The 26,678-nt window shown below is 47.9% G+C and overlaps 1 protein-coding gene and 1 long non-coding RNA gene across 3 annotated transcripts in view; both read right to left on the reverse strand.

Annotated features, from left to right (window-relative positions):
- Nucleotides 1-976: 976 nt before the first annotated feature.
- LOC310680716 (WAP four-disulfide core domain protein 18-like) lies at nt 977-8,134 on the reverse strand. 2 transcript variants are annotated; one of them, XM_083447733.1, is made up of 4 exons: nt 7,931-8,134; nt 6,654-6,788; nt 3,512-3,646; nt 977-1,643 (listed from the first exon to the last, which is right to left on the reverse strand). In XM_083447733.1, the coding sequence occupies exons 1-4, from the start codon at nt 8,085-8,087 to the stop codon at nt 1,627-1,629; spliced, it is 444 nt and encodes a 147-aa protein (XP_083303859.1). In that variant the 5' UTR covers nt 8,088-8,134; the 3' UTR covers nt 977-1,626. The 2 variants fall into 2 exon arrangements, with proteins under 2 accessions (XP_083303859.1, XP_083303860.1); XM_083447734.1 differs by lacking the exon at nt 7,931-8,134 and adding an exon at nt 7,643-7,858.
- Nucleotides 8,135-12,725: 4,591 nt separating this feature from the next.
- LOC310680734 overlaps nt 12,726-26,678 on the reverse strand; it is a 46,835-nt gene continuing 32,882 nt past the window's right edge. The window contains exon 3 of the long non-coding RNA XR_014512879.1: nt 12,726-12,897. This is a non-coding gene — a long non-coding RNA (uncharacterized lncRNA). The remainder of the gene's footprint in view (nt 12,898-26,678) is intronic.

Below are 26,678 nucleotides of genomic sequence, written 5' to 3' on the forward strand. Positions count from 1 at the left end.
AGAAGCACACTCAAGGATTTATAGGGGTTCACATTATCACATTCATTACTGCCCTGTGGGCCACCACTACAGAAGCACTGGGGATACCTTGCCTTTTAGAATGATATTACCTGCGTCTCAAAGGTGGCTTCCCAGGAGCGGGCAAAGGAGGCAGAGGAGAAGGGCTGTTTGGGCTGTCTCCTGCCCATTCCTTTCTCTGCCCTTATCTGGAGTTCTGAAGGTTTCCAAATGACTAGCTTAGAATCCATGGCATTGTAGAGCTGGAAGGGACCACGAGGGTCATCTAGTCCAACCCCCCTGCAATGCAGGAATTCTTTTGCCCAACAAGGGGCTTGAACCCACGACCCTGAAATTAAGAGCCTCATGCTTGACCAACTGCAACAAATTGCATCTTAGAATTATCTAAGACAACCCTCTGCGATACAAGACGCATAGCTAAATGCAACCCAATTCCATGATGCGCCTGAAAGACATTCAGATTTGTTAATCATTTCCCTCTCACTTCATTTTTCACAATCTCTCTGCAATGTGTAAATTTGAGCTCATTCCTGGCCTCTCCTCCCACGTGACCTGCCCACCTACTTATGCTTGAAATGATAAATGCATAGTCATAGGATCATAGAATTGTAGCGTTGGAAGGGACCCCAAGGATCATCTAGTCCAACCCCCTGCAATGTAACCTGCCACTGAGGTTGGCATATTTGCAGGTGGGGTAATAAAAGGGCATTTTCCATTTGTAAATGTGGAACTGCCCCGACACTTTAAAATAGAAAAGGAAGGTTAGGACTCAGAAGATTCAGCTGAATGGGGTCAAAGCTTCATTTGGGCTCCAACCGGAACATTCCTCCTTGTTTCCAAGAGAGGCCAGGCCTGGGAAATAGTTCTATTTGTTGTGGGTAGTATTGATGAAATAGCCGCAATCAAAGCTTGCCCTGTCTCATGGATATAACCAAAATCACACGAGTCAGCGAGTGGAGAAGGAGTCCTGTTGTCTTTTATTTCTGTACAGAAAGGACCAGCAGGGCTTTCGTTGTCCCAAATCAACTGGCCGCCAGATACAGCGTTCCAAACACTTTTATACATTTGGCAAAAATTCCACACCTTCCATTAAGTTTAAATTTCCTATCCTATCAAAGTACTCAGTTCCTCTTACCCCATTTCCTTATAAGGCACTTAACCCTGTAATTGCGCTAAAGTTACTACAGTGAGAAGCATGCGTACTAGATGCGCCTTCAGACAAAGGTCTGCTAGAATTTTATTGGCAGGATTAGATTTCACCTCCAGTTACCAACCACATTCCTTCCTAGCATGCTCTGTAAGTCGAAACCTTATATGGTACAATTATTTATAATTCTACTTTGCAAGTGTAAATAGGAGTTGTGGGGAGAGTTCTGGTTGCTTGTTCCATGCACGTTTTCTAGAGAAAGCAAGAGTCTTCCCCTGTAAGACAGTTGGGTGAGTCTTGCAGCAGCTGTGGTCAAGGTGCATATGTTCCAGAAGCATTGAAGAAGCAGGAATTTCAGGTGGTTGATAGGAGAACTGCCGGGGCTCATGAGTTGGGAGCCCACCTTTGGCGAGCAGTGAAGCTGTGTCCTTCAGCCGGACTCCTTTGGGCCCTGTTGCCCTTTAGGCCTTATCAAAACCTGGGAAGAGCAGAAGGGAACAGTTAGAGGGAAGCCCTGGGTGAGCTGCGCCATTTGTAGTGTCTTGTTTTCTGGGGGTGGTAGGCATTCAACCTGAGACCTTCTGCATGCCAGTCAGCCATCCTTGCCACCACTGAGCAATGCCTGTTCAACCCCCGGCCTTTGGACGAGGAGCCAAATGAAAGGCCTGCTTGTAAAAAAATAATAATGTAAATGAAGGGACAGTCAGGAACTAGAGAAAGATCTGAGGAATGGGCTCAGGCGGGGCCAGTTTTCAGTAGAATGAAGCAATGATTTATGCAAAGCTGTGGGCAATTGGGCAAGATCTAGGGTAACTTTGGAGGAAGCCGGTTACATCTATTCAGGCAAGGAGCTTCTCTGCCTGATGGACCAACCCCCTTTTGTGACTACAAGAGGAATATTTGGAAACAAGGCTGGTTTCCTCACCAACGGGCACTGTTAAGAAAGAAAAAAGATGGTTGCTTTTCCTGCTCATTTATCCGCTGCACCAAGGGCTCTAGCAGAACACAGGAAGATCAGAAGAGCCTGCTGGATCAGGCCAGCACCCTGTTCTCAGTGTGGGAAATCAGCTAGCAGGATCCAAGCTCAAGAGCCAGCTCTCCTCTGCCATGCTATCCTGCAAGTAGTATTCAGAAACACTCCTGCCTCTGATGACGGAGGCAGCACATAGTCATCCTGGCTGTTGTTGTTTAGTCGTGTCTGACTCTTCGTGACCCCATGGACCAGAGCACGCCAGGCACCAACAGACTTCTCCTCTATGAATTTTTCCAATCCTCTTTTAAAACCATCCAAGCTGGTAGCTGTCACTGCCTCCTGAAATTAGGTGCGCTTGCATCTTGTGGGGAGAAGAGAGGGACATAGCTGTTGATATTTTCACCCCTCCCATTGCAAGAATCTCCTGATCTGATGTTTTGAGAGAGGAGGGGGTGGAAACTACTCTTCTACTCTACCACTCCTGCCTGACTGCCTGACTCTGTGTGTGGAGAGAGTCTTATATAGTGACTAGATGGCTGAGTGGGCGCTGTAACACTCATGCAAGCCAGTAGTTCTTTAGTTTGTAGTAGCTATTAGAAATAAAAGGAGTTATGCTTCACAGCTAGCTTCCTTGTTGTTTATACTCTGCTGAGTCTGGTGCTCACAATGCACAGTTGTGTGTCCAGTTGGACTCCAGGATTGGAAGGTCTCTGAAAATGCTCCAGTCGCCTAGCCCAGTCGGGGCAGAACCAGTTATTGAGCCCAGTCGCTGACATCAGTTGAAAGGCGTACTGACAATAGCAATGGTCAGGAGAGGGCCAGACTCAGTTACAGACTGCAACTGTGTGCCGAGGAAGACCTCGGGAGCGGAGTTTTAATGGAGGAGTTTATGTTCTCTGGGGCTTATTTGTAGCCGCAGCCTGTATGCGAGTGATGAACAGCGGAAGTTGGAGTTTGATCTTGCAAACACTGCAAAGACTGAACAAAGGAAGATGATCATCAACTCTCCCAGCACACCAGGTCTGAGACAACAAGAAGATTACGAAGGACTACAGACGTGAAATGGGTTTTATATTCGTAAGAGGTGCTGCCCGAGAGGAGGAAATAATGGCTTGCTGTAAGAATGGACAACAACTAGTAAAGGATGAAATGGATATTAAAGAAGAGATTATATATCAACAGGAGGAAGAGATGGACATATGTTTGCAACAGGAGCGGAAAACCTGATTTTTAAAAAGAAATTGTATTAAATCAAAGTAATTCGGACTGATTTGTAATGATTTGGAAATCCAATAAAAAAAATAATATATTTTAAAAAGGAGAGGGCCAGACTCTAGTCGTGTGCTTGAGCCGCTGCACCCACCTGCCCTTACCTGCCGGGGCGCAAACCTTGCTGCATCCCATTGGGCAGCATTTGTCGGTCCCTTTGCAGTGGTTGTCCTCACAGCAATCCGTTTTGCATGGCAGCCCAGGAGGGATTTTGAACTTGGGGCACTCGCCGGGTTTTACTGTGGGGAAAACACACACAAAAGAGAGACTATTAAACCGTGGAACTCGCATTTGCATGATTTCCTCCGGATCCAGTCCTGTCCTCTTGAACTTATAAGCCACCCAGAGCCCAAAGGCTAGGTGATGGGCAACACAACAGGTGTACTGCAGAACGGACTTTCCCCAGGTGGAGGCGTCCAGTGGTCTGGGTCTGGAGTGTGGGCGCTTTTCTCAGATTGGGATTTAGGAGAGTCACCCACCTCGGGTATAAAGGCTATAACGGCAGATTTTCAAATTGGGGGTGATGTGTGGGAATGTTTAGGGATGCAGGAGAGGATATGTTGTTTGATTATAGCCTTTCCAACTTGTGTAAACAAGTCCCCCAATTTCAGCAGAGTAACACATTCCCCTTTATATTAAGCTTGCAACGGTTGCCTTTGCTCAGGCTCGCTAAAGCCTCTATGATAACTGTTCTGGTATTTCCCCCTTATTCCGTCATAAAAGATAAGACAAGACACAGTCTTCTATAAAAGTATAAAAAGGTGTACTAACACATCATTCTGTTCACAATAGGATCCCAGAAGGGAGACTTAGCTTAGAAAAGTAACATACACCTGGAAACTATCTCATAAAGAGACAGTTCCTTTGTCTTCTCTCGGCTGGAGGCCAAGAGAGCATCTTTGGCTAATCAGATGTTGCTTCTTTGATGCATGTAGTCAAAAGGAGAGAGATGGCTGCCCTGCCCTGTGCTTTTGTCGTTACCTGCACAGGTGAGGCCACGCCCACCTCTAGTCACATGCAGAGGAAGTCTGTCCCAGCCCAGAAGGAAACAGGAAGTTTACCTGCTGGCTGGACAAACATTCCTCCCCATGTGTAAACATGTTCACTCTAGGAATGTTGTACTTGACTGCTCTTGTGTTTCACATCCCACATGATGGGATCCTGGAAGAGGACGTGAAGTTCCTCTGGATTCCATGGCAGGTCATGCCTTCATCATCTCTCCCTCCCACAATGAGCCAAGACCAAGGACCCTTCTGATCCATGTTGGGTTTCTGAGGGGTTTGACTACATCCTCCTCAGGCTCCTCATAGCCCTCCTTCAGCTTTCCCCACTGCCTTGGCTTTGAGAGGGTCAGGGAAGTCACACCTCTGTTCCTTGATTCTGATGCTGGTGTTGGGGTCAGTACTCTAACCCCACAAACTCTGGCACTCTCGAAAGGCAGTGTTCCCCCTCCTTTCCCAGCACAGAGAGAGTCAGCCAGCTGGCACAAGGCTGGCTTTGAATAACTCAGAATCGTAGATGACCTGAGGGCAGTGCTTTTTCTGGGGGGACATGGGGGTGCGCATACCCTTAAACATTTTGTGAATCTTAAGTTTGGCTTCATTGAGGGTCAGTATTTCAATATGAGTAGGAAAATGAGAGGGACGCGGGTGGCTCGCCTAGGACTTGCCAATCAGAAGGTCGGCGGTTCGAATCCCTGCGACAGGGTGAGCTCCCGTTGCTCGGTCCCTGCTCCTGCCAACCTAGCAGTTCAAAAGCATGTCAAAGTACAAGTAGATAAATAGGTACCACTCCGGTGGGAAGGTAAACGGCATTTCCGTGCGCTGCTCTGGTTCGCCAGAAGCGGCTTAGTCCTGCTGGCCACATGACCTGGAAGCTGTATGCCGGCTCTCTCAGCCAATAAAGAGAGATGAGCACCGCAACCCCAGAGTCATCACGACTGGACCTAATGGTCAGGGGTCCCTTTACCTAGGAAAATGAGAGTACCCCTAAAAAAATTTTTAAGGAAAAAAGCACTGCCCGAGGGTCATCCAATCCAACCCCCCTGCAATGCAGGAATTCCAGCTCAAGAATCCCTGACAGATGGCCCTCCAGCCTCTGCTTAGAGACCTCCGAGGAGGGAGTGTCCATCACTTTCCAAGTGGAGTGTCCATTCCACTCTGGAACAACTAACTCACTGTCAGAAAGTGACTCTTAATGTTTAGTCAGGATCTCTTTTCTTGTCATTTGAATCCATTGGTTTGGGTCCTCCCCTTGGGAGCAGCAGAAAACAAGGGCCGAATTGTCCATGTGACAGCCCTTCTTTTTTTTTTAAATATTTTTATTAAGTTTTTAACACAAAAGGTAAGACAAAAGGTAATACAAAACAGAAACAAAAACAGAAAAAGCAGAAAAATACAAAATTACAAAAACACAAAACATCAACAAGAAAAAACAACAACAATAAAAACAATTCCATTTTCATAACATTTCTTGCATTCACTTATTTCACCGACTTCCCCATACCTCCCTTCACTGTATTCCAGATCTTATATTTAATCAGCAAATCCCTTCCCTCTACCTTGATTGATCCTTATCTTAATTTTAGTATCTTAATATAACTTAATCTCCTTAATGTCTTAAATATTGAATCTTTTAATCTTACAACTTTTTACTAATAACCTTTTACGTTCAATCTGGCAGGGGAGACACCTTGATCATGTGACAGCCCTTCAGATATTTGAAGGGCTGTCTCACTTGAACAATTGTTTGACGTATGCAATTGTTTTGTGCCTTTTTTTTTAGATACACTTGACCTTCCAATACGATTGTAATGATTGTAGCATTTGTTAATTGCCGTTGTTAACTACTGTGAGCTTGTATGACCTCAGCATTGTTGTTGGAATAGAAATATTACTGGTAAAACACATGGTGATTAAAAAAGATCATTAGTGGGAGGTTTTCTCAGAGACGAGGGCTACACTTGTCCCTTTGAGTATTTCTCAGGAGCGCTTGAAAGCCTTTGTGCCAGAAGCACAGTTGAAGTCCCAGGGAATTTATAAAGCTAAGAATCTTAACAGCTGCTGAATGGCTGGATTCTGACCTCTCAGTTCTTGCTGAGCTCCTTGGTAAAGAGCGGACAAACTCACAGGTCCCAGCTCTTTCCCATACACCCCACCTCCCTCTGATATAGGGGACATCCTATTGAAGGCGAGACTGGTGAACCCCAAGACCCCAGTCTGCTGCTGAGGGGAAAGGACATCTCACCGTTTAGTGGAGTTTGGCAAGTGTGGCCACAGTTGTTGCTGCAGCACTTCTTGTCCCCAGAACATGAATCATCTCCAGAACATTCCTCCACACACGTTCCATCACCATCCGGTGTGGGGCAGTATCCTGGCTTCCCTGGAACAGAACAACCACATGACTGGCCGGCAGTGGAGTGGGGGTCTTTTAAGTCAGCCCTCTCTGGGCTCCAGGCTCCCTTATAGATTTGGAGAGTTGGAAGGGATCCTCAAGGGTATCAAGTCCAAGCCTCAGCTCAAGAATCCCTGCAGGTGACCATCCAACCTCTGCCTAAAGGCCTCCAAGGAATGAGAGCCCACCACCTCACGAGGGAGCCTGTTCCACTGTCAAACAGCTCTTATCATCAGAAAGTTCTTCCTGATGTTGAGTCATCATCTTCTTTCCAGTAATTATAATCCATTGGCTTGGGTCCTACTCTCCAGAGCAGCAGAAAAACAGCTTGCCCCATCTTCCTTGTGACAGCCCTTCAGGCATTTGAAGAGGGCTGTCATGTCACCTCTTAGTCTTCTCTCCCCCCGTCAAAATATACCCAACTCCCTCAACTGTTCCTCACAAGGCTTGGCTCCCAGACCCTTGATCACCTCTGTTGCCCTCCTCTGCACACCTTCCAGCTCACTAATATCCTTCTTAAGCTGTGGCACCCAGGACTGGACATGGGACTGCATGTATGGTTATATAACAATATAACACAAAGGGCTGGGCAGGGCAGGTGGGGGATGCAGCTGTCTTTTAGCAGTGCACCAAGATCACAGCATTCCAGAATTGGAACCCCCAAGGGTCGTCTAGTCCAACCCCCTGCGACACAGGAATCCCAGCTAAAGAATCCCTGACAGGTGGCCATCCATTACTACGTAAAAAAACTTCAAGTGAAGGAGAGTCCACCACCTTCCAAGGGAACCTCTGCCTTTGATTAACCAGCAGTTTGAAGGCCCCTTCCTGGCAGTGCTGCTTACCTTCTGAGTCGCAGTCTGGCGTCTGAGAACCTGCCAGTGTCAGCTCAGCACAAAGGATGAGGAGCCCCACAAGGACAGACTTCATGGTGCAGCTTGAAGAGAGGTGTGAGTGTCAAGACCCAGCCTCTTGGGGATATATAAGCCCTCCTTGAAGAAGAGGTTGGCTTTGGAACCAGAGGCAAAAATTAGCAGGTGATGCAACGATGAGATGGCAGTTTGGGTGACCTTTTCACAAAAAATGGGTTTTGGCAGGAAATGAAGACATTGCCTCCGGAGATTGGTTCATACCTGTTTGGGGCCATTGTTGGCAACTTTTTCCAGTCAAAACTGGAGCTTCCTGGTTCTGCAGGCTTCTGGCAGGAGTAAACCCCGGGACATGGGGAAACCCCACAGCCCTGACCTGGCTTGGCAGAAGGGGGCTTGCGTACCAGGTGGAGGGGAGCATTGCTGGTGATTCTCAATGGGCAGCTCTTTGTCCCCTGAGTAAAAAAAAATAAATAAAACGGCAAAAATGTTACCACTAGCAAAGGTGGAACTGAGAGCATGAAAATATTATTACAATCGACCCCAGTCTCTGGGCAGTGAGAGACTCCAGGGATTCGAAGTGCTTATATAGGTTTTGTTTCCTTGGAAAGAAGGTCAATGGAGACTGATGTCTTTGGGATAGATGGTTTTATTTACACATATACACAACCTGGAAAGATGGAGGGCACAAGGAGAAGGGGATGACAGAGGATGAGATGGTTGGACAGTGTTCTCGAAGCTACCAGCATGAGTTTGACCAAACTGCAGGAGGCAGTGGAAGACAGGAGTGCCTGGCGTGCTCTGGTCCAGGGGGCCACGAAGAGGCGGACACGACTAAATGACAACAACAAACATACACAGCCTGAGCATAGGAGGGGAGGGGGTTCTCAGGACTGGGGGAGGAAGATGGGGGAGGGGGGAGTGACCTGCCCCCGGCAGCACAATCCCAGTGGGGTTCCATCGCAGCTGCCTCCAGCCCGCGCTGGGTGCCCTACCCCTGTGGGTGGCACACCCCACCCCTAGAAGGAGCACCACACCCCTGCAGTGGCATGCCCTGCCCCCAGGACATGTGCCCCACCCCTTTGGGCGGTGCCCCCCACCCCTGCCTGCTCTCCGCCCCTGGTGCCAGAGCATGAAGCTCCACCACTGGTTCTCAGCATCAACAGGTCAAAAGATCTTCCTTCCCCATTAGTCTCAGCTTTGGCTCCATCACAGAGCAAGCAGGTCTCTGTGTCTCCAGCTTCCAGCTCCGCTCACACCCCAAAACTTTGGCAATTGTTCTCCTACCGTGCAGGTAGGTGAAGGGGTGGAGGAAAGGACCACCAATTTTTTATATGACACAGAGCAACTTACCTGGTTATGCGGACGGTGGTGCTTAACTAGTCATTCCCTAGAGTGGTTTGGAAAGTTTGCTTTCAGACATTCTATCCCCACAGATACAAGATCACAAGAACTGCAGGGGACTCTGTGCATCATCCAGACTGACACCCCCTCCCCAAATCTCATAACAATTTCAGCAGAATTATGGAACAGATTACTTTTAAAGCAAAACTCTTCATTTCTGGCATTTCACTTGGAATGGGGAGAAGCTATGATCAGAGGTCCTGAGGAAACCATATGTCCTGCATGCATTCCCATAGAATCAGAGATGCGTAGGGTTGAAAGTGACCTCCAGGGGTCATCTAGTCCAGTGTTTCCCAAACAGCAGGAGACCCAAGTTTGGGAAACACTGATCTAGTCCAACCCCCTGCAATGCAGGAATCACAAGGTTCCCCATTGCTCCCTCTCTGTGTTGCGTGGCGAGTTCCTGCCCCCCCCAGTGGAAATAAACATGACACAATTATTAAGGTTAATGGGCTAAATAAGGCCACAACTTTATTGGTTACAGGTGATGAGCATTGGTCCTAACCGACTATATCCGACTCCAGCCCGTCTGCTTGAAGTCCGGGAAGGGTTAACCACCAGTAGGGGGAGTCCTGCTGATGCACATCAACTAGGAATTCCCCCGGGGTCACCGATAGGGGGTGTGCCTTGGCCCCTAACCTCCTTAGGCTTTGGACAGGGCCACGCCCCCCGGAATCCTTTATCGGACTTCAGTATGTGGGACAGGTGATGGTGCTTCCTTCCCTCTTCCATCTGGATAGCTCAGTTGGTTAGACCAGGGTGCTGATAACACTCAAGGTTGCAGGTTCAATCCCTGTATGGACCAGCTGCATATTCCTGCATTGCAGGGGGTTGGACTAGATGATCCTCAGGGTCCCTTCCAACTCTACAGTTCTATGATTCTATGATTCTATGATCTACAGAGCAATACCAATGCCTAACCACCAATACCAAGAAAGTTGCGACAATTTGCTACGAGGTAGGCAAAAACCAAGTGGCTGGTCCCAATTTGCCAAGTGGAAAAATTCTTACCAGGCCCTTCAACAGCGACCAATCAAGGTCCATAGCAAGGTCAAGGAATGAAAACCTCAAAGGGCGGGAGCGTGGGGAAAAACAGGAACAGTTGGCAGGCGTTAAATAGGGCAGGCCACGCCCCCAGAGCCAGCCGATTGGCTGGCCAGGGGGTGATGCAGGCAGGGATTCCCGCAACCCCACCTTCTCTGCAGGGCGGAAGTGGCTCTGTTGAACAGCTGCATGAAACTGTGAGGAGACCTGGAACATGGTATTGGCAGCCTGAGAGTGACAGCGGTCTCTTTCCCCTCCGCCTTCCACATATCCCAAGCAGCCTCAGAGAGACAGAAGGTGTGCTGAGATAACTGAGATCACATGCAGAAGCATCACTGGTCATTCCCCAAGTTGATGAGGCTTATTTGACAGCAACAAGTAGACCAAGCTTTAGGGTCATCGGCCAAGTCCTGTGGAACTCTCTGCCACTAGAGATTCTGTGCTAGCTTTCCTGCTGAAAATTTTGCTATTCCACCAGGCCTATGCAAGCAATTAAGAATAAATTGTTCCACAATGTTAATCAATGTCTGCTTTTAATTTTTTTATTGTATGGGTTTGTGTTTTTATTGCTGTAAACCACACACACGCACACACCTGTGGTGTACAAATATCTAAATGAATGAATAAATAACCGTTGCTTGAAAGCAGCCAGGGCCAGATTACAGAGGCTACCAAACTGGAAGTGGATCTAGGCAAAAAGGCGGATGCTTTGTCAGAGAATTAGCCAATCTGAGGCTCAATTTACAACCGGTCTTGGGTGGAGTTGCCTTTTGTCATCTGAGTCCTACCTGAGCCTTGGAAGTGATGCTGGATGTGGGTGCTCAGCTGGGAGCTGCGGCCAGAAGTCTTATCGCAGAACATCTGCTGCTGTGCCAGCTGCTGTAAGCTGTTCCTGGAAAAGGCAAGCTGGCAAGCTGGCAAGCTGGCACATGCCTCAGCCACATCCAGAGGAGGTTCTGGCTACTACTACTACTATAATTATTAGGACGCAGGTGGTGCTGTGGGTTAAACCACAGAGCCTAGGACTTGCCGATCAGAAGGTTGGCAGTTTGAATCCCCACGACGGGGTGAGCTCCCGTTGCTCGGTCCCTGCTCCTGCCCACCTAGCAGTTCGAAAGCATGTCAAAGCGCAAGTAGATAAATAGGTACCGCTCCAGTGGGAAGGTAAACGGTGTTTCCGTGCGCTGCTCTGGTTCGCCAGAAGCGGCTTAGTCATGCTGGCCACATGACCCGGAAACTGTATGCTGGCTTCCTTGGCCAATAATGGGACTCACTGGACTCACTGGAACACGCTCCGTCAGTACTTGGGCTGCTGTGCTTTGCATCCATTGAACTGGCTGCCTCCTTGTCCTGCGGGCAGGTGAAGACTTTCCAACTGGCTTTCGGGAAGGGCTGTTTTAATGAAAGGGCTGGTGTGCTGCTGTTTTTATTGTAATTATTTGTTTCGCCTTAATAAATGACACACACACAGTTTAATTGTTGTTTTAAATTTGTGTTTTATTCTATCCTTTTAGTGGTTATTATCATTATTTTTAAGCTGCCTTGAGTCCCATCAGGGAGAAAGGTGGGGTAAGGTAATAATAATAATAGTAGTAGCAGTAGTAAAGGTAAAGGGACCCCTGACCATTAGGTCCAGTCGCTGATGACTCTGGGGTTGTGGCGCTCATCTCGCTTTGTTGGCCGAGGGAGCTGGCGTTTGTCCACAGACTGCTTTTCCGGGTCATGTGGCCAGCATGACTAAGCCGCTTCTGGTGAACCAGAGCAGCGCACGGAGATGCTGTTTACCTTCCTGCTGGAGCGGGACCTATTTATTTCCTTGCATTTGACGTGCTTTCGAACTGCTAGGTTGGCAGGAGCAGGGATTGAGCAACGGGAAATCACCCCGTCACGGGGATTTGAACCACCAACCTTCCGATCGGCAAGCCCTAGGATCTGTGGTTTAACCCATTGTGCCACCTGCGTCGCTCCATGTGGTTAGGACTCCTCATATTCACACTGCTCGCACCTGAGTCTTCCACCTGAGGGCCCCACAATGCTGCCACTTTGGACTCTGTGTGGAACAGGAATCAGCTCTTGGCTGCTGAACAACCAGAGGAAGAGGCCCCAGGAGTTCTGGTCACCCTCCCTGCCCAGAACTGCACGCGGGTCCCGCGCACACAGCTGGTGCCATCCTGTGTCCAGTTGATTTCAGAAGAGAAAGGTGGGCACAAAAGCAGCAACACACTCCAGGAGGGAGACCACAAAGGACCTGGGTCCCAGAGGCAGGACACAGCAAACCCTGCTTCGTTAGTCAAATATTTGGGAACTAGGGATGGAAGTCAAGAGAGGGGTGCATTATTCGACCTACAAGATCCCGTTACACCCAGCCTGCTTTAAATCAATGGCCTTAGTTCTCCTGCTTCTACCCCCAACGGACAGTGACCCTTCGTCCTTCACCCAGTGCATTTCCTCTCCTAACTTTGCCACATTGCGAAGCTGCCCTTCCCTGGCTGTATGTGTGATATGTTGGGTTTCCACAGCCCTCAGCCAGAGGCTCTTCCTCCCTCCCTCCTGCCAACACCCTTTTGGAAAAATATAAGCAAACAAGACTCAAGAACAAGACACTCTGGTATGCAGGCACAGGGATCATTTTATTGCAGGCAGGGAAGGAAGCTGGATCGGGCCCATTGGGTCAAGAGGGAGCTGGGTCTATCGTTGCCTTCACTCCTTGGGTGCTGGGTTCACCTCTCCAAAACTGTAGAAGCTGCAGGGATTTCAGGCTGCGCATCACTGCCATCACTTTGCTGCAGGAGTAAAAGAGTGTTCAGGCACCCAAGAACCCTAGAGAGATGGGTGCTCATCACCCTAGCTAAGCAGACGACAAGGGTTTCCCTTACCTGGAGATGCCCAGATGGAGCCTGGGACCAAGATGCTCATTGACAGAGCCTTGGCCCCATCGCCCTGTTCCCATGTCATAATTATGGACCATCTCTTAGCTGCCAGTTCAGAGGCAACAGGCAAAACTCCTTGAGCAAAATGAGGACAATTTGTGCAGAACTGCTGTCTTCAGCCCACCTAGTTCCTTTGCTGACTCCATTCAAGGTGCCTACATTAATGTCAAAAGCCCTAAATAACTTAGGCACCTAATATCTGAGAGAGCTTCTCCATACTTGCAGACTCTCTCGGGAGTAAACGTCAGCAGGCGGGTTCTCTTGGCAGTTCCTCCACCTTGACAAAGTCATCTCTGTGGCAGCCCCTAAGTTGGGGGAACCCCCTTCCCACAGAGGTGTGTCTGACACCCTCATTATGTTGTTCCCACCTGATAGATATCTACATTTTTTGGGGGACCAACTCTGTTCCTGAGACTGTAATTTGTTTTAACTGCAGTTTCAAACTGCAACACACACTGGGAGCCCATATTGAAGGGAAAGGGGGGGCAATAAATAACAATAAATCATCCACAAGGGGCTCAGCATCTTACTTGGGTTTTCGCAGACCATGGAGCAATATTTTGAGCAGCATTTCTGGACGGAAGGACAATCATAATCTGTAGTACACCACTTAATGCAAGGTGGCTTCACTACTGCAGGATAGATAGGGCAATTTCCAGGCTTCCCTGAAACAAAGAACATCATTATGGCTCAGAGACATCATTTGAAAAGCCTTTATTTACCCCAGCCTTTATAGGATGAGCACAGCCCAGATGAATAAGTTTCCTCCTGTTTCTCTCCTCCCTCTGAGCACAGAGTTGAACATCTGGGTTGCAACTGGGGCTGGCTAACGTCTCCCACAGTGGCCAAGTTCTTTCCAGCTATGGACTGGGCACCAGAGACCTCCTTTCTGCACCTGCTTAACTCCTGGGCTGCAGCTTTAAGGGCCACCTTTAGTTGCTTGTGTGTATTGGGGAGGTGCCTCCATCTCCATCCCCCCTCCCTTCCTCAGCTGTCACCCCACTTCCCTTGCTTCCTCCCATCCATAAGAACTCTCTCGTTTCCTACAGGAGATGGCAACACATTGAAGGATTTGCTGTGGAGCCACCTACAACATTCCCAGGTATAGCGGTGCCTCTGCTCCTCTGAAGAGTCTGGACTCTACACCTGGAAGGGTTTGGGGGTGTGGGATGAAGGGGGTCCCACTTGGAGGCCCACACAAAGCAGCATCAGAAGGATTGGCCCCAGTGGGGTCACATACCTTGGGCTGAGGCAGAGGGCATCATGGCACAGAGAGCAAAGAGCCCCACGAGGAAGAAGACGAGGCCACCAGACTTCATGGTTAGGCAGAGCAGAGTGCTCTCCAGCCTGTAGCCAGGTGCTTTATAAGGCCACATCCTCAGGGGAGTCCTGCCCAGATTTAATTGGCTGTAGGAAGGTGAGGCCATCATTGCACAAGAAATGATGAGACACATGTATTGCACAGGTTGTGGTCCCTGTACAAGGGAAGATCAAAGAGGTTGTTTTGCAATATATTCCCCATTTCCCCATTCAGAGACACAACAGCACACGTCCCACTCAGAGGCTTCCCTGATGCTTCTGGTTGGCCACAGTGAGGCTGGAATGATGGCACTGGCTGTAGTTGAAGCCAGTCTAATTTCTCTAGGGCCTGGGATCTTCAAGGTGTTGTTGGCAGCAGACCGTAAGCACTGGCAGACGAAGAGGGGGGCAAGGGGAGTGCACCGCCTCCGGCAGAGTCATCCTGGGGGGTGCCATCAGGGCCGTTTCCCCCCCTACACTGGGTGCCATGCCCCCGCAGGCAGCACATCACACCTCCAGGACGCGTGCCACACACCCCAGGACACGCACAAGCTCCACCACTGACCACAAGGTCCTCTGTGGGGCATACCAGGAGAGGCGGTCCCAAAGGTACGTGGGTTCTAGGCCATATAGGGCTTTAAAGGTTAAAACCAGCACCTTAAACCTGATCCTGTACTCCACCGGGAGCCAGTGCAGCTGGCAACCAAAACTAGGAAAGGGATGGAGCCCAAGCCCTACAAAGAAAAGTTGCAACATTTGGGATTTCTTTAGCTTAGAGAAGATACAAGTCAGGTAACAGGATAGAGGTTCATAAAATGATGTGTGGCATGGAGAAATACGATAAAGTTTTTTTGGCAGCTCTCATAACATCAAGGACATCCATGGACATCCAATGTCTCACTAGAAATGGTTGGATTCAAGGTGGATAAAAGGAAGTCCTTCTTGATGCAGCTTTATAAACTGTGGAATTTGCTGCTTCAGGAGGCAGTTGGTGCCACTAACTTGGATGGTTTTAAAAGAGGGCTAGACCAATTCATGGAGGGCCACTGATGGCTTCTAGCCAGGATGGCTATGCTTTGCCTGCATAGTTGGGCACAGAAATGCTTCTGAATCCCAGTTCCTGGAAATCATGAGCAGGCAGAGGACTCCTGTGCTTCTATTCTGCTTGAGGGCTTCCCACCGTTCTTGGAATGCATGTCATTGTTTTGCCACAGCCACATTGTTTTTGCATTTTTAGTAAGTTTTTATTTTTTTTTATCATTTATGCTCTGCAATGTGTTTTTAATGTACACTGCCCTGGGATCTCTGATAAAGTATGCTATTATCATCATCATCATCATCAGCAGCAGTTATCTCAAAGATGGGGGACAGGGTGACCACAACCATCAACTCTGACTGGTGAAATTGCAGTTCCTCCTCTGTGAAACCACAATCTGCCAAGTCTTGCTGGCCAACTGAAGAAACAGCTGAGACCACAGCCTTTGAAACAAACAATGTAGACAAAATAATTAAATCTCAGAATGATCTTTTATCAGTGCCTACATGTTGTAACTCCCACCTATTGACTCAAAGCAGGCGCCTTCACTGTACGCTTTTCTGTGACTGCTAAAAACATTGTTGTTTAGACACTCTTGTCCACATGTTTACAAAGCTGGTGTGAGTTTTAATCTGTTTCCAGCCTATTATTATTTTAACTTTTTGAAAGTCCTTATATTTCTTATGGATAATTGTATCATTCTCTCTCCTTCGTAAACTGCTTTGAGCTTCTTCTTTTTACAATCAAGCAGTGTATAAATTCCATGCATTAAATACAACTTTGATGGCTGTGCCACTGGGAAGCATAGCTGAAAATGCTTCTCCATCCAACAGCATTTGGGATGACCCAGATGGGGACTGTTTTCACAAGAGCATGACGAGGAGGAAGATAATGATGCTACCGGGAAGGATATTGTGCTGGGAGCAGCAGCCAAGCATTGTTTGTCCAGGACAATGTCCTCTCCCAGTCTGCCTAGGCGCTGTTTCCCCAAAGTAGCAGGAAAGACAGGTTTGGGATGGCAGATTTAATGTATTTTTAATCTCTTGTTGGAAGCCGCCCAGAGTGGCTGAGGAAACCCATCCAGATGAATGGGGGTATAAGTAATAAATTATTATTATTATTAAAAACAACACAGTTCCCAATCCAGTGAGCCTGCCTTTCTGTCACCCACCAGACTCCCATGTCATGAAACACATCCCAGAAGCAGGAGAAGTTAGGTGATGCTTGAAGTCAAAGGTCTCTGGGGTATTACTCCACTTGTATTAGCCCCATCCTAAGGTCAGCTTCAAGGGACGTGAGTGGCGCTGTGGGTTAAACCTCAGTGCCTAGGGCTTGCCGATCGCATGGTCGGCGGTTCAAATCCCCGCAGTGGGGTGAGCTCCTGTCTTTCAGTCCCAGCTCCTTCCCACTTAGCAGTTTGAAAATAGCCCTAAGTGCAAGTAGATACATAGGTACTGCTTTATAGCGGGATGGTAAACGGCGTTTCTGTGTGCTGCGCTGGTGCTGGCTCACCAGAACAGCTTCGTCACGCTGGCCACGTGACCCGGAAGTGTCTCCGGACAGCGCTGGCCCCTGGCCTCTTAAGTGAGATGAGCGCACAACCCTAGAGTCGGACATGACTGGCCCGTACGGGCAGGGGTACCTTTACCTTTACCTTTACCTTTAAGATCAGCTTACTTACCAATTAAAAGAGAAAGCAGGAGACACTCTTGTTCCCCCTGCAATCTCATACCCTCCAACATTTCTCCAATGAAAATAGGACGTCCCATTCCATAGTGATAATTTTTCTATTTATACCCCACACATCTTACTGGGTTGCCCCAGCCACTCTGGGAGGCTTCCAACATATATCAATACACAATAAAAAATTAAACACTTTTAAAAAAAAACCACTTCCCTGTACAGGATTGCCTTCAGACGGCTTGGGGGTCAGATAACTCCATACCCTCCAACATTTCTCCAATGAAAAGAGGGAGATTTTGGCATCAAATCAGAAATGGGACAGCTTCTCTAAATCAGGGACGTCCCTGGAGACTAGACTCAGTATATTATAACATATACTTTGTAATGGGTATGTACATCTTTGAATAAATAGCAATATTTTTTTAAAGGCATCGATTAACATTGTGGAAGGATTTCTTTTTAACTGCCTACATAGGCCTGGTGGAATAGCAAAGTTTTCAGCAGGCATTTGATCAGCACTTCTTCAGTCTCACTGTAGCCTTCTTGGGATATGTGAAGGCAGAGAGGAAAGAGACCCCTCTCGCTCTCAGGATGCCCAACTCTACAAATCTATTATTCTATGTAAATGCATGCAGAAGACCTGTCTTCCTCATTCATTCTGATCACAGCTCCTCCATAGCCCTCCAAGGGTAATACCAAAAGTGAACGGTTTGGCTTTAAAAGTAGTGTGTTCTATGATTCTGCTGTGTTTGAAATAATATACAGTTGTACCTCGGGTTGCAGACGCCTCTAGTTGCGTTTTTTTGGGTTACGGATGCACCGAAACCCGGAAGTACTGGAACGTGCATGCGCAGAAGTGCTAAATTGTGCTTTGCTCATGCGCAGAAGCACCGAATCGCAACCCACGTGTGCAGGTTGCGAACACTGTGGGTTGCGAACGTGCTTCCTGCAGAGATCATGTTTGCAACCCGAGTGTCCACTATATATGCAGCATCAACAGAAGTCTAGGGTCCAGATCAAGGGAGGTCATAGTCCCTCTCTATTCTGCCTTGGTCAGACCACACCTGGAATACAATGTCCAGTTCTGGGCACCACAGTTTCAGAAGCATGTTGACAAGCTAGAAGGTGTGCAGAGGAGGGCGACCAAGATGATCCAGGCTCATCTTGCCTTGTGAGAAACAGTTGAAGGAGCTGGTTATGTTTAGCCTGGAAAAGAGGAGACTGAGAGCCATCTTCAAATATTTCAAGGGCTGTCAAATGAGAGGGAACAAGCTTGTTTTCTCCTTCTCTGGGGGGTAGGACTGGCTTCAAGTTACAAAAATGGAGATTCCAATTGTACATCAAGAAGAATGTTCTGACAGTAAGAGCTGTTCAACTGTGGAACGGTCTCCCTCAGGATGTTGTGGAGGTTTTTAAGCAGAGGTTGGATGGCCGGCCATCATGGCTGATTTAGCTGAGATTCCTGCACTGCAGAGGGTTGGACTAGATGACATTTGGGGTCCTTTACAACTCTACAATTCTATGATTCTATGATACAATTCTATGATTGAGGGCACAAGGAGAAGGGGACCACAGAGGACGAGATTGTTGGACAGTGTTCTCGAAGCTACAAACATGAGTTTGACCAAACTGCGGGAGGCAGTGGAAGACAGGAGTGCCTGGCGTGCTCTGGTCCAGGGGGGCATGAAGAGTCGGACACGACTAAACGACTAAACAACAGCAACATGATTCTCTTCAGCGTCTGACACCTCCTCTTCCCAGTCTTCTCCCTCTGACTACTCATCATCGTTCTACCACCAATCCCTGGGCCCTGGGCCTTCCTTCCTTGGGGGGTTTTACAGCTGATAACTCCCACCGTTCCTCTGTCTCCCAGCAGTCTATGGCAGTGGGGGTAGAAGGTATAAGAGCAAGCTTGCCAAATCAATCCCTTTTTCTAGGTCAGAGCTTTCCAAACTCCGTTGTGACACATCAGTGTGCTGGCGTGTCGCGTGAATGTTCCCCGCACTCCTCATAGGGCACTGCAGTCCTGAAAGGGTGCCCCCTGCCCAGTCATGCTGGCCAACTGAAGAAACAGCTGAGACCACAGCCTTTGAAACAAGCTACGAAATGATTAAATCTCAGAATGATCTTTGAAAGTAGCAGCGCCAACCCGTTGGAACTCACCACCTATTGATCCAAGGCAGGCTCCTTCATGGTACCTAAAACCATCACATTGTAGAGTTGGAAGTTACTCCTGAGGCTCATGTAGTACAACCCCCTTCAATACTGAAATCTTGACTAAAGACAGATGCCCCCCCCAACCTTCAAGGAAGGAGAGTCCACCATCTTCCAAGGGAGACCCTTCCACTGTCAAAACAGCTCTTACTGTCAGAATCTCCTTTCTCGTAACTTGAAGCCATTGGTTCGAGTCCTACCCTCCAGAGTTCCACCCACTAGAAACAATATCTTATAGACAAGTCTGCCCAGATGTTTAGAAAGCTGGTGCAAGTTTTAATCCTCATTTGGCCTCTTGTTATTTTACTTTTCTGAAAGTCCTAATATTTCTTATTGATAATTTTATTCTTTTGCAAACCACTTTGAGCTTCTTCCTTTTCCACAGTCAAGCAGTGTATAAATTTTATGAGATACTGTAAATAAAATAAATTGTGGAGCTGAAGGGTTTCCGCCACAGACCGCTGGACGAGAGGCAGACCCCGGGATCCCTTGCCTTATTCGGTGGTATCACTTTGACTGCTCTGGCACTGGAAAGTGTAGCTGGACCTGTTCCTCCATCCAAAAGCATATGGGGTGACCTAGATGGGAACTGTTTGCACAAGAGCAAGTAGGAAGATAATGATGATACCGGGAAGGATATTGTGCTGAGAAGGCAGCCAAGCATTGTCTGTCCAGACCATTCCCTCCTAGTCTGTCTAGGTGCTGTTTCCCCAGAGCAGTGGGAAAGACAGGTCAGGGCCGCCCTTCCAAACAACATGGTACCCCGCCCTGTAAGTATTTCTTTCAGTCATTCTTGGAAAGACTATGTCATGCAAGCTCATCCCAGAAGCAGACATTAGTTGATGCTCAAAGCCCTGGGTCTCTGGGGTATCTATATTCCATTTGAATTAGCTCCATACCAAGCTCAGCTTACCAATTAAACAGTGGCGTAGCGTGGGGGGTGCCAGGGGTGCGAGCCGCACCGGGCGCAACATTTGGGGGGGCGCAAGTCCAGAGGGAAGGGACAAGCAATCGAGGCTTGGTTGGGGTGAGGGATCGTCGTCTCCGTTTGGCCGGCCCCCCTCGAGGAAGCGGGAGGGAAAAGAGCCGCGCAGCAGCAGCAGGGAGGAGGAGGTGGAGGAGGAGGTGGAGCAGCAAAGCCGGGAGGAGAGCGGGCCCGTCCAGGAGGAGGCGCGATGCTCGGGACCGATTGGGGCTCCGGTTCGACGGGCGCCGGCGGCCGGCTACAGCCTGCCGGCCCGCGTCTTCCTTCCCCCTCGGAGAACTCAGCGGAGAAGGGCAAAACTAGTTTGAGTTGGTTCTACAGAGTCTCTTTGGCTCTGGCGCCCCCCTACCGCTTGTCTTCCTCCTGCCATACCAGTCCCAGGGGGCACCGACCCCCCACATTGACCCTAACTTCCATGTGGTTTGCTCCTGAGTAGCCTCTGGTTGGGCAGAAGAGCTTGTCCACCTGGAAAGGCAGCCCACCTAGGAGAAAGAAAACTCTTATCCTAAACATCTGCTGCCTTGGGAGAGATCTCCCAGTGGTGGAGTTTCCTTCCTTGGAGGTTTTTAAACAGGTCGGTTGGACACCTGTCATGAATGCTTTAGCTGAGATTCCTGCATTGAGGGGGTTGGGCTAGATGACCCTTGGGTCCCTTCCAGCTCTGTGATTCTATGAGAGAAGAAAAGGCTCAGGAGTAAACACTACACAAATACCGAGTGGAGTCCCCAACATGGTTGGATGGCACCTGGAACACCTTCATCAGTGAGGCCGAGAGGGGGGCTGTCATCTGGGCAGCAGTCAGTGGCGTAGCGTGGGGGGTGCAGGGGGTGCCGGCCGCATCGGGCGCAACATCTGGGGGTTAGGGTTAGGGGGCGCAAATCCACGAGTTAGGGGGCGCAAATTACTTTCCTTGCCCCGGGTGCTGACAACCCACGCTACGCCACTGCAATTAAAACAGAAAGCAAGAGAAACTCTTAAAAGGTATTGTTCCCCCTGCAGTTCTGGTTCCATCAATGTGACCACTGGAACACGCTCCGTCAGGACTTGGGCTGCTGCGCTTTGCATCCATTGAACTGGCTCCCTCCTTGTCCTGCTGGCAGGTGAAGACTTTCCAACCGGCTTTCAGGAAGTGCTGTTTTAATGAAAGGGCTGGTGTGGTGCTGTTTTTATTGTAATTATTTGTTTGGCTTGAATAAATGAGATACACACACACACAATGTTTAATGGTTGTTGTTGTTTTTAATTTGTGTTTTATTCTATGATTTTAGTTGTTATTATTATTATCTTTAAGCTGCTTTGAGTCCCATCAGGGAAAAAGGTGGGGTAAGTTATTATTATTATTATTATTATTAAAGATAAAGGTACCCCTGACCATTAGGTCCAGTCGCGGATGACTCTGGGGTTGTGGCGCTCATCTTGCTTTGTTGGCCGAGGGAGCCGGCGTTTGTCCACAGACTGCTTTTCCGGTCATGTGGCCAGCATGACTAAGCCGCTTCTGGCAAACCAGAGCAGCACACGGAAACGCCATTTACCTTCTCGCCGGAGCGGTACCTATTTATCTCCTTGCACTTTGACATGCTTTCGAACTGCTAGGTTGGCAGGAGCAGGGACTGAGCAATGGGAGCTCACCCTGTCGCGAGGATACAAACTGCTGACCTTCTGATAGGCAAGTCCTAGGCTCTGTGGTCCCCTTCATGGATCACTGCCTTGCCGTGGCAAAGGGGCTTGAAGAACTCAGAGAAGCTATGAACTATGCCGAGCAGGGCACCCAAAATGAACAAGTCATAGTGGAGAGTTTTGACCAAACGTGATCCACCTGGAGGAGGAACCGGCAAGCCACTCTAGTATCCCTGCCAAGAAAACTCCATGGACAAAGACAACAGGCATATAAAAGTTATGACGCTGGAAGATGAGCCCCTCAGGTCAGAAGGCGTCCAACATGCTACTGAGGAAGAGCGGACTACAAGTACAAGTAGATTCAGAGCTGATGAAGCGGCTGGGCCAAAGCCAAAAGGACGCTCAGTTGCGGATATGCCTGGAAGCGAAAGGAAAGTCCAATGCTGTAAAGAAAAATATTGCATAGGAACCTGGAATGTAAGAACCATGAACTTTGGTAAGTTGGATGTGGTCACAAATAAGAGATGGCAAGAATAAATATTGACATCCTGGGCATCGGTGAACTAAAATAGGTGGGAATGGACGAATTCAGTTCGGATGACCATCATATCTACTACTGTGGGCAAGAAACCCGTAAAAGAAATGGAGTGGCCCTCATAGTCAACAAAAGAGTGGCGACAGCTGTACTGGGATGCAATCTCAAAAATGATAGAATGATCTCAATACGAATCCAAGGCAGACCTTTTAACATAACAATAATCCAAGTTTATGCACCAACTACTGGTGCTGAAGAAACTGAAATTGACCAATTCTATGAAGACTTACAACACCTTATAGAAGTGACACCAAAGAAGGATGTTCTTCTCATTATAGGGGATTGGAATGCTAAAGTAGGGAATCAAGAGATAAAAGGAACAAGTTTGGCCTTGGAGATCAAAACGAAGCAGGGCAAAGTCTAATAGAGTTCTGCCAAGAGAACAAGCTGGTCATCACAAACACGCTTTTCCAACAACACAAGAGACGACTCTACACATGGACATCACCAGATGGGCAACATCAAAATCAGACTGATTATATTCTCTGCAGGCAAAGATGGAGAAGCTCTATACAGTCAGCAAAAACAAGACCTGGAGCTGACTGTGGCTCAGATCAGCTTCTTATAGCAAAATTCAAGCTTAAACTGAAGAAAGTAGGAAAAACCACTGCTCCGGTAAGATACAATCTAAATTAAATCCCTTATGAATACACAGTGGAAGTGAGGAACAGGTTTAAGGATTTAGATTTGCTGGACAGAGTGCCTGAAGAACTATGGATGGAGGCTCGTAATTTTATATGGGAGGCAGCAACGAAAACCATCCCAATGAAAAGGAAATGCAAGAAAGCAAAGTGGCTGTCCAACGAGGCCTTACAAATAGCGGGGGAGAGAAGGCAAGCAAAATGCGAGGGAGATAGTGAAAGATATAGGGAATTGAATGCAGATTTCCAAAAAATAGCAAGGAGAGACAAGAAGGCCTTCTTAAATGAGCAATGCAAAGAAATAGAGGAAAACAATAGAATGGGAAAAACCAGAGATCTGTTCAAGAAAACTGGAGATATGAAAGGAACATTTCGTACAAAGATTACCATAATCAAGGACAAAAGTGGTAAGGACCTAATAGATGCATAAGACATCAAGAAGAGGTGGGAAGAATACACAGAGGAACTATACCAGAAAGATATGGATGTCTCATACACCCCAGGTAGTGTGGTTGCTGACCTTGAGCCAGACATCCTGGAGAGTGAAGTCAAATGGGCCTTAGAAAGCACTGCAAATAACAAGGCCAGTGGAAGTGATGATACTCCAGCTGAGCTATTTAAAATTTTAAAAGATGATGCTGTTAAGGTGCTACACTCAATATGCCAGCAAATTTGGAAAACTCAGCAGTGGCCAGAGGATTGGAGAAGATCAGTCTACATCCTAATCCCAAAGAAGGGCAGTGCCAAAGAATGCTCCAACTACCGCACAATTGCACTCATTACACACGCTAGCAAGGTTATGCTTAAAATTCTACAAGGCAGGCTTAAGCAGTATGTGGACCGAGAACTCCCAGAAGTGCAAGCTGGATTTAGAAGAGGCAGAGGAACCAGAGACCAAATTGCAAACATGCGCTGGATTATGGAGAAAGCTAGAGAGTTAGAATCATAGAATCATAGAATCATAGAGTTGGAAGAGACCACAAGGGTCATCGAGTCCAACCCCCTGCCAAGCAGGAAACACCATCAGAGCACTCCTGACATATGGTTGTCAAGCCTCTGCTTAAAGACCTCCAAAGAAGGAGACTCCACCACACTCCTTGGCAGCAAATTCCACTGTCGAACAGCTCTTACTGTCAGGAAGTTCTTCCTAATGTTTAGGTGGAATCTTCTTTCTTGTAGTTTGGATCCATTGCTCCGTGTCCGCTTCTCTGGAGCAGCAGAAAACAACCTTTCTCCCTCCTCTATGTGACATCCTTTTATATATTTGAACATGGCTATCATATCACCCCTTAACCTCCTCTTCTCCAGGCTAAACATGCCCAGCTCCCTTAGCCGATCCTCATAAGGCATTGTTTCCAGGCCTTTGACCATTTTGGTTGCCCTCCTCTGTACACGTTCTAGTTTGTCAGTGTCCTTCTTGAACTGTGGTGCCCAGAACTGGACACAGTACTCCAGGTGAGGTCTGACCAGAGCAGAATACAGTGGCACTATAACTTCCCTTGATCTAGATGCTATACTCCTATTGATGCAGCCCATAATTGCATTGGCTTTTTTAGCTGCCGCGTCACACTGTTCCAGAAAGACATCTACTTCTGCTTCATTGACTATGCAAAAGCCTTTGACTGTGTCGACCACAGCAAACTATGGCAAGTTCTTAAAGAAATGGGAGTGCCTGATCACCTCATCTGTCTCCTGAGAAACCTCTATGTGGGACAAGAAGCTACAGTTAGAACTCGATATGGAACAACTGACTGGTTCAAAATTGGGAAAGGAGTACGGCAAGGCTGTATATTGTCCCCCTGCTTATTTAACTTATATGCAGAATTCATCATGCGAAAGGCTGGGCTGGATGAATCCCAAGCCGGAATTAAGATTGCTGGAAGGAATATCAACAACCTCAGATATGCAGATGACACAACCTTGATGGCAGAAAGTGAGGAGGAATTAAAAAACCTTTTATTGAGGGTGAAAGAGGAGAGCGCAAAATATGGTCTGAAGCTCAACATCAAAAAAATGAAGATCATGGCCACTGGTCCCATCACCTCCTGGCAAATAGAAGGGGAGGAAATGGAGGCAGTGAGAGATTTTACTTTCCTGGGCTCCATGATCACTGCAGATGGTGACAGCAGCCACGAAATTAAAAGACGCCTGCTCCTTGGGAGAAAGGCGATGGCAAACCTAGACAGCATCTTAAAAAGCAGAGACATCACCTTGCCAACAAAGGTCCGTATTTGTGGGATGTAAAACGCAGGAGCAGTCAATGACAACATTCCTGGCGGCACCAGAGACGAACATGAGGACTCAGATGGGGACATGCCTGCGTTGGAGGAGGATGAGGAAGCTGGTGCGGTCGCAGAACCAGAGGTCAGACGCTCGTCCAGAACCAACAGAGGTGTCCCACCATTACGGCTGTCCTACTTTGCAGGGTCGGCGTTTCCACAGGAACCTTCCACTTGGGAAGAGATACAGGAGAGTGAAACACATAGACATTGCTACCGCTTTTCTACATGGGCAGGTTTCAGAAGAAATTTACATGAAACAGCCCAAGGGTTTTGTAAAACCACATGAGGCACATTTAGTGTGCAAACTCCAGAAAGGACTTTATGGACTTAAACAGGCTGCTAGAGCCTGGAACCAGAAGTTGCATAAAATGCTGACGCAACTTGGGTACAAGCAAGGCGACGCTGACAAGTGCTTGTACAGAAAGTCAAATAATGGACAATTCTCATATCCTAGCATTTGTTGATGACCTGATTATTGCCACAGCAAGTGAAAAAGACTATACACAGATAGTAAAACACCTTAGCAAAGAGGTGGAGGTCAAGGAGCTAGGAGATGTCCAGTACTACCTCGGGATCCAGGTGGAAAGAGAAGAGGACGGCTCATTTCTTCTCAGCCAAAGACAGAAGATCCACGAGCTAATTGAGCACATGCAGATGCAAGACGCACATCCAGTTGCTACACCGATGGCTACTGACTTCCTGAAGAATCATCAGGATTCGAAGCAGTTGCCAGACAACAATGACTACAGGTCGGCGATTGGTAAACTTTTGTATGTAGTTACCACATGTAGACCTGACTTAGCTAATGCTGTGGGGATTCTTAGCAGAAAGGTGAATTCTCCCACTGAGCATGATTGGGCAGGTGTAAAGAGGGTGGTGCGATATTTGAAGGGTACCATGAATTGCAAATTAAAGTTACCAGCCGTCAGAGGCCCTAAGTTGGTTGGGTATACTGATGCGGATTGGGCTGGGGATAATGCTGATTATAAATCAACAAGTGGTCATGTTTTTATGTTTGGTGATGGACCTGTTGCATGGGGCAGTTATAAACAGAGCTGTGTAGCATTATCTTCCACAGAATCAGAATACGTTGCAGCAACAGAAGCCTGCAGAGAGATCGCCTGGCTTGATCAACTCATAAAGGACTTTGGGTTGGTGAGAAAAGGGCCTGTCAGCTTGCTGGAGGACAATCAAAGTTGCCTGAAGCTGACGCAGAGTGAGAAGTTCCTAGCCAGAACAAAACACATTGGGGTTAAATACCACTACATACGCCAGATGATCC

Source organism: Podarcis tiliguerta (genome assembly GCF_965153285.1).
Source record: "Podarcis tiliguerta genome assembly, chromosome: 6".
In the NCBI taxonomy this organism is placed as follows: Eukaryota; Metazoa; Chordata; class Lepidosauria; order Squamata; family Lacertidae; genus Podarcis; species Podarcis tiliguerta.

Excerpts from the sequence above, each read along its gene's own strand:
- LOC310680716 (XM_083447733.1), bottom strand. The coding sequence starts at position 8,087 with ATGCTCCCCTCCACCTGGTACGCAAGCCCCCTTCTGCCAAGCCAGGTC. Across the intron at positions 6,789-7,930 it reads CCAACAATGGCCCCAAACAG|GGAAGCCAGGATACTGCCCC; the intron begins GTATGAACCAAT and ends GTTCTGTTCCAG. Across the intron at positions 3,647-6,653 it reads TTGCCAAACTCCACTAAACG|TAAAACCCGGCGAGTGCCCC; the intron begins GTGAGATGTCCT and ends TTTTCCCCACAG.